The sequence below is a fragment of the Lycorma delicatula genome, chromosome 8 (genome assembly GCF_047948215.1).
Source record: "Lycorma delicatula isolate Av1 chromosome 8, ASM4794821v1, whole genome shotgun sequence".
Taxonomy (NCBI): Eukaryota; Metazoa; Arthropoda; class Insecta; order Hemiptera; family Fulgoridae; genus Lycorma; species Lycorma delicatula.
In genome coordinates, this window is record NC_134462.1 from 103,728,255 (window position 1) to 103,736,472 (window position 8,218).

At 29.6% G+C, this 8,218-nt stretch overlaps 1 protein-coding gene across 1 annotated transcript in view; it reads left to right on the plus strand.

Moving 5' to 3' along the window:
• LOC142329503 (cyclic nucleotide-gated cation channel subunit A-like) overlaps window positions 1-6,339 on the plus strand; it is a 448,759-nt gene extending 442,420 nt beyond the window's left edge. Inside the window, exon 9 of the mRNA XM_075374177.1 lies at window positions 4,636-6,339. Within this exon, the coding sequence (XP_075230292.1) occupies window positions 4,636-4,798 (163 nt within the window). The 3' untranslated portion in view covers window positions 4,799-6,339. The remainder of the gene's footprint in view (window positions 1-4,635) is intronic.
• The last annotated feature ends 1,879 nt before the right edge of the window (window positions 6,340-8,218 follow it).

Consider the following 8,218-nt stretch of genomic DNA (forward strand, 5'->3'; position numbering starts at 1 on the left):
CTACCTATTGTAATGGGTACCATTATTCAACTTCTGGAAAATTTTGACATATCTTCGGATTTCACATTCCCCAGACTCCAAAACCACCATCAATCCAAAAGTTTATATATACATTTTATATATATTATATATATTTTATATATACGTATATATATATATGTATATACATATATTTCAGTTTCTTGTGGACACGTTAACTGCCATAATTTTGCACCAATCACTTTCAAATTGATTCATAAAATATAACAACCCAAATCTCGGTTGAGTTTTTTAATGGCCAAAATCAGACCATGGGGTGGAAATGAGTGGGCTTTTTCAAAATTTTGTCATATCTTCAGATTTCACATCCCCCTGACCCCAAAACCACTGTCAGCTCAAAAGTTTATATATATATATATATATATAAATCTCGCATCATCAGTTGTATATATATATATATATTTCACTTTCTTGTGGACACGATAACTACCGTAATTTTGCACTAATCATTTTCAAATTGTTCTTTCAATATAACTCGTTCAAAAATCCTAGTCTAGTTCGTTAACGGCCAAAATCGGACCATAGGAATAGAATTGGGAGAGCTTTTTCGAAAAAAACAAAATATCGTTATAACTCTCTTATTAAGTAAAATACCAAATTCGTTTAAAGTTCCTACTATTCGTTGGATAATGGCCTAAAACTTCTCTAAGTAGTTTTTTGATATCAACAACCATAGGCCCAGGGGTGGAAAAAAGTCGGTTTCAAAAACAAAACATCTCCCTTAATAGGCACAGTATTGAATCTGTTTGAAGTGTTCGTTAGTCCTCTAAACATTACCTAAAACTTTTGTCTGAAACAATTTTTGATATGACCAACCCTTACCGCAAGGGAAGACCAAATTGTTGATGGAATTGTAAGAAGATGGGCCTTGTCCTATGCTAAACATGTGAAACTTTTTTCACATGCAACCATTGTCGTACTGAATAAATTTGAAGTTTTTCTTAACTTTAAGGTGGAAATCTTTTTTATCCTCTTCTTAGCGCTGGTGAAATCTACCTCCACCTTCTGTTATCCTGAAAGAAATTTTTTTTTATTCTAAAAACACTTTCTCAGGATCTCACATCATCAGTTGTATATAAAATTACGTATCAGACATAAAAAAATTTTAAAGTAAAATTAAAAGATTAAAATATTAAATTACAATCACATATACAAAAATATATGAAGTCAATTAAATAAAATAACCACAGATATAAATATGGCATTATAATTAAAAATTTGTAATTAAATTAAATTTAAGAAAAAAAGAATAATGTAACATTGACTGGCCAGGTTACATAGGATAAAGTTTCTGTTTATTTTATTTTTTTAATTTAATTTAATTTTTAATTATAACCAAATTATATATATATACATAAAAGAAACACATGCATATTTAGATGAGAAAGTAGTGGATCCATCAGTAACAACTAATTTTAGTATCAGAGAGAAAATATATCAGATTTTTTTTAATTATATTTCAATTTACGTAAAACTAATAGTTCCCATTTGAAAGTGATCTACGAGGGTAAGTCTATTATTATCCGCAATGTAGTTATAAATTTTATTGCAATACAAATAGGAAACTTACATGTACATTTTTCAACATAGTTCCCTTGCATTTCAACACACTTGGTCCATCGTTGCACAAGCTTCGTGATGCCCTCATAAAAGAAGGTTTTCGGTTGAGCTGCAAGACAGGAATGCACCGCTTCTTTCACTGTTTCGTCCGAGGTAAATCGACGGCACCTTAATGCCTCTTTGAATGGACCAAACAAGTGGTAGTCAGAAGGGACAAAATCAGGACTATACGGAGGTTGAGCTGGTACTTCAAAGTTGAGTTTCTGGAGCGTTTCAGCAGTGTTGGCAGCAGTATGTGGACAGGCATTGTCGTGCAACAACACAACACCTTTCGACAGCAGTCCTCAGTGTTTGCCTCGAATTGCAGGCTTCAGCTTGGCAGTAAGCATGTAACTGTAATGCGCACTGTTTATTGTCATGCCCCTTTCCTCATAATGTTCCAGTACTCGACCTTGTGAGTCTCAAAAAACCATAAGCATCAGTTTTCCTGCGGGTTGTTGGGTCTTGAACTTTTTTTTGCGGGCCAATTTGGATGTTTCCATTCCATACTCAGCCGTTTATTCTCTGGCTCGTAATGATGGATCCATGTTTCATCACCGGTGATGATTCTGTCTAAGAAGATGTCCCGTTCATTACCATAGCGATTCAATTGTTTTTGGCAGATGTCCCAGCGCGTTTGTTTAAATAACTGTGTGAGTTGTTTTGGGACCCGTCTTGCACAGACTTTATGAAAGCCAAGTCTGTTGTGGATGATTTTTTAGGCAGAACCGTGACTAATTTGCAGATGATGTGCCACTTCATCAATATTACTTGTCTATTTAAGAAAACCATGTCATGTACACGCTCAATGTTTACCTCATTTGTGGCGGTAAATGGTCGCCCGGCTCCTTCGTCGTGTGTAACACTTGTGCGACCGTTTATGAATTTTTCAATCCATTTGTAGAGACTCCGTTGCGGCAACACACTGTTCCCGTACTGTACCGAAAGTCTTCGAGGAAGTTCAGCCCCTGATACATCTTCTGACCATAAAAAACAGATCACTGAACATTGTTGTTCTTCTTTGGTGCAAACAGAAAGCAGAGCAGCCATGGTTAACGGCAGGGCAGCGATAATGGAACCAATCTAGCAGCATCAAACCTGCACAGACATAACAACAATTAAACCATGCATGTGTCATCTATGCAACACGATAGTACTACCAAAATAAACAAAAATATAACTAAATTGCGGATAATAATTGACGTACCCTTGTAGATCAGCAACTTTGGTTACAAGGTATTGAAAAAATAGCTGAAAGATTAATTAATTACTATGCATTTACTGATACTGTACCAGAATGATAACAGACAGCTATAAACCTAGATTTTTTTACAGAAAGTAATCTACTTAAAGAGAGTAGCAAGTTTTATACAACAGTTATACCATCTTATTGTTAATACCACTGAAAATTGTAATACTAAGTAAGAGACTAATTTACAGCCTTGAAAAGATCTTCTGGAAGTGTATTTCTATAAAATTTGTGAACATTTTATTAAAAATTGTTTTTTATCTCATATTAAATTATAATTGTTTTAAAAGTATAATTAATTTAAGTTATTAAAAGAAATAATCAGAAAAATTAATAAAAGTAGAAATACATTAAATGAAATTAAAACAAAAAACGATAAAGAAACCTTTTAATGGAGTAGATTAACATTTATTGTGAAATAAATTTACCCAATTAAACAATTTTTTAGTAAATATATTATAAAACTGGCTATAAATACAAATAATACACTAAAAAAAATCTTTAACATAGAAGAAAAATATATATGCGCCAGTAATGGTATATACAAAATAAAATGTAATTGTAATGCAACATACATGGGACAAACAGGAAGAAAATTAAAATTAAGATATAATGGACATGAGATCTTCAAAAATCAAAAACAAGATTCTAATTATACAATGCATTTAATAGAAGAAGGACTTTTCCCAATGAAAATGTAAGAATCAATGAAATTAATTCATAAATGAGTTAAAGGAAAATGAATGGACATTTTAGAAAATCTATAAATCTTTAAATTAAAAAGTAATAATAAAATGGTCATAAATAAACAGCTCAACATTCAAGTGGATGTCCTTTTCAAGAACCTCAATTTATTAAAAAAAGGAAATAGATAAATAAAATTAAAATATAAGTATAACCATTAATAACAAATAAACAAGAAGAAGGCCAGATAAGGCATGATATCAAATATAGGGAGGGGCATTGACTAAATGCTATATGAAAATTAGCAGAAATTTAAAACTATCATTACAATAAGTTTTGACGATGGAGTGGATCCAAAACCGCCATCATGTGATAAAAGATGAAGCTAAGAAAGGTAAATAGTACTCAACATAGAAACTATATCTATCTCTATCAAACCAGATAACAGAATGGTTTTCATGTAACTGAACACAGTACTTCGTCTCTTGATGGTTTATAATGTTTTAGTTGCCACTTATAATAGATTACCAAACCACGTAAAAAACCTTACCCCCAATTTATTTAAAATTTAATTTAAGAATTTTCTTTTACAGAAGCAACATATATATGTGTTCAATTAATTTTCATTTAAGCTTCTGAATTATGAATTACTTAGTAGTTAATGCACTACTACTTAATTAATAGTAACTACTATACTTAATTAATATGCACTACTATACTTAATTAATAGTAATTATTATCTTAATAACAACATTTTAAGAATTTAAGGCTAATTTTTAAAGACTGAAAATAACCAAACTCCTTAGAACAAAAATATATTTATAACCAACCAAAACAGAAGCTTTTTTTGATCACTATTTGATGAACAGATTTCTACACTATATGGCAGCTGACTAAAGTTAACTAATTGCTCCTCATATATTGAATTTAACTATCATTCTAATTTTTGTGTAATTTATGAGTCATATTATTAAAAGAAATTGTTAGAATTACTCTATTAAAATTAACAATAACAATAATTGTTATTGTAACATTTTATTAATGTAGATCTCTTTATTTTACAGATTTTTAACCAGTAGAAAATTATCAGAACCACATTATTCCAGAGAACAAAGTGAAGAAATGCAAAAACAACTAAATTCTCCAGAACGTCCAGTTAGACGCTCTTTTCAAGGTGCACCACGTGGAGAATGGTCAAGAAAACGAAACAAACCACATTCCGTCTAATTACAAAATATAAATATTCCTATATAACAAAAACAAAATCGTGATAAAATACCATTGTGAACTAGGCCTAAACTGTGATTATTTTAAAAATATAAATAAAAAAACTTTTATTCATTCTCAAATTTAAAATTAGAAAAGAAATTGTTACATAGATGAATTTTGTAGTTAAAAAATTATGTAGATAGATAATGAGAATCTAGATTCTGTTTTATTTTGCAGTGACAGATTCAGCCACATTCTTTGATTATCTTTAGATTTACAGTTATAATAAAATTAACAAGAGTTGTAAACAAGCTACATAACATGCTTTAAGTGAAGAAAGAATTTGGCATTTCATTGTGAGAAGTGTAGAAGAGCTACAGACAAGAGACAGAGGTAAATGACTGAATAATTTTTAAAATAATGTTAGTCTCTTTAAAGAGTAATGTTAACATGAAAATTTCTTTTTTTAATAACTAATCTAAAGTTAAAATTTTATGTTATCTTGTGTATAATTTGTGAGAGGTCTTTAAGTAATCACATTTTTTTTAAATCATAAAACATCTGCAGGGTTTATGATGTTAGTGTTCTCAGAGTAAGTGTCGCTCTTTAATCAGCTACCAAATATAAAGGCTTTTGAAGGCGTAAAATAAACCGATCTGACTGCACAGATATTGGACAAACAGGATGAACCTTTAAACATACTAACAATATAATGGAGATATATTGTCCATTATACTCGTACGTATCAATTCTATGTTATGTACACTTTATCACAACATAGAATTAATATTTTCTAGCCATCTTATAGAAACAAATTGCAGAGTTACCACACTAACAAAGAACTAAATATTCTACACGTTCACAAAACAGGTTCATATCATAACACAGTTAAAAATTATAAAGAATATAATAACAACATGTATTGTTATTATTTACATACATAACTTTACGTATATGGTATACCAAATGAAGAAAATATTTCAGACGTGATAAATTTTACAGCTATATTCTTTTTCTAAAAAACACTGGTCTGAATAAAAAAAACTACAACTGACATCATATAGAGAACATCATGAGAATTAATGTTATAAAAGATGGCCACCGAAGTGACTAAAAGCTTACAACATATGTTTAAAAAATTTCTATTTCAAATAAAATTGATTTAGTCATTTAAAGATTTTTTAAATGTTTTCTTTAAATTTGTGAAAGAAGTTTAGATTGTAAAAAAAATCAAAGATTTAAACATTTTTTTATTTTTTATTTCTAATTACTAAAAGAAAATTAAACTGGAAAATCATTCAACTAATGTACCTACAGCTAAGTAGATTATTACAGTCATTTTTATCCAGATGCACATTTTATAGAGAGATATAATCTTACAGGTTTTTTATTGTTACCTTTTACAACATGAAGAACTGAAAACATTGCTTGTAGAAAAATGTCAGAGTGTTCCTCTTAACTGCAGTAATAACACTAAGTAAAAAAATCGATATATATTAAAAATAACATAATAAGTATATGAGATAAAAATAACAATATATCACTAAATTTTTTACAGAAATAGTGCTTTTGTAAATAAAATATATCCCATCTGTGCCTGTTTTATCTAACAGTAAATAATCTACATATTTTTATACAACTGGACAAAGTTCCATTAATTAGATTAATCAGATTTCATGAAATATATTAATTAAAATAGAAAATCTACGAGCTATTATAATTCAATAAATTTTAAAATGATGATTTTATGTTTTGCTGTCACCTACTCTCTTCATATAAATTTTTTCCTATGTAATTCTTTAAAAGTCAATTAACAATATTATTAGTTGAGAATAATTACTCTTTTCTAACCTTTATTATGATTATTCTCCACTTAACAAGAAGACAATATCTAGTCTGTTTTGGTACCCATCTTTTCTGAGGTCTTTTCTATTTTTTCTCCTATCTGGTCTGTGCATATGTACAGTCTTGTGTAAATTAATGTGAAAAAGAGTATATTTTCAAAATAATCAAATTTATTACATACAAAGAATATATAGTCTTTATTACAGTATTTTTTAGTATTTAATGTCCTCCTCACTCTTTAATAAACATTCCAATTCTTTTAGGAATTGAATCTATAAGTTTTTTACATATTTCTTTAACTTCTTGATCCTGAAACCACACCTTTATCACAGCACAAATCATCTTCTCTTATTTGGAAGTGCAGTCCATTTATCTCAATCTTTTCTTCACTCAATCTTTTTTTTGCCCAAAAATTTTCAATTGAGTTCAGATCTGATGAATTTCCAAGCCAGTCCAAACTCTGAATCCCTTTTTGAGACATAAAAAACTAACTTTCTTTGGCGAGTGGCAGGGGGCCAAACCTTGTTTAAAAAACAGCATTTTTGACTCTTAAGTAAATCTGAAAGTTTTTGAAGTACTGTTAGAGTCCTTTTTTCCAATAATGGGATGTACTTTTCACTGTTCATCATCCGAGAGATGAGTACTAAAGTTTAGGTTCAAAGTAACTGAAGCTTCCCTTAAACATCTTCTTTAAAGGATGCTTCACAACTTGTTTAATATGCTTTGGCAAAACCTGCTCATCATTGTTTCTTCGCATATGTGACGCACTTATGCCCTGAACTAGAAAATGTCTCTCATCAGATAAAATGACTTTTCTCGAAGGCTCAGCATTGCAGTTTTTATATTTTTTAGCCCAAAGAAGCCTATTCTTCTTCATGACGTCTGTTAAAAGTTGTTTTCTTATAGGCCTTCTTAACTTGCAATCACTTTCCAGAAGTCTTGTGTATACAGTAGAATCGTGAATTTTCACACCAGCTGATTCTAAGTTTTTTGTAACTCAAAATTATTTATCTGAGGATTAATTTTACTTATTCTATATAAAATAGCATCATCTTTTACAGTGGTTTTACATTTTCTTCCACAGCGACCTTTTCGTTGGGATAAAATTATACCCGTCTCAAGATTTTGTCTAATTATCTTATTAACTACACCTATACTAACCTTACACTCTGCTGCTATCTGTCTTTGAGTTATACAAGTATGTTCATTGAGTGTAATTATCTAGCTTCGTTTTCTTAGGAGTTAAATTCATAGCGCTACTTTTCTAAATTTATTAGGAAATCACAAGAAGATCACTTACACTAGAAGAAACCAAACTAAAATTGGTAAGCAATACACATAACTTCTTAAAACAAACAAGATATTTTCAGGCAATACTTGAAATGGAGGAAAACAACTGTACTACATCTGGAATCAGTGATACACATCATAACTAACTAAAAATTACCTCTTGTTCACATTAATTTGCACAAGACTACATATATAAAAGAAAATACTGAACTCCTGCTTTATTATGTAAATTATATTATGTGATATTGTGAAAAGAATTGTCTGCCCTTTTTCTGTACTGATAGGTTTTTAAAATCAAAACAT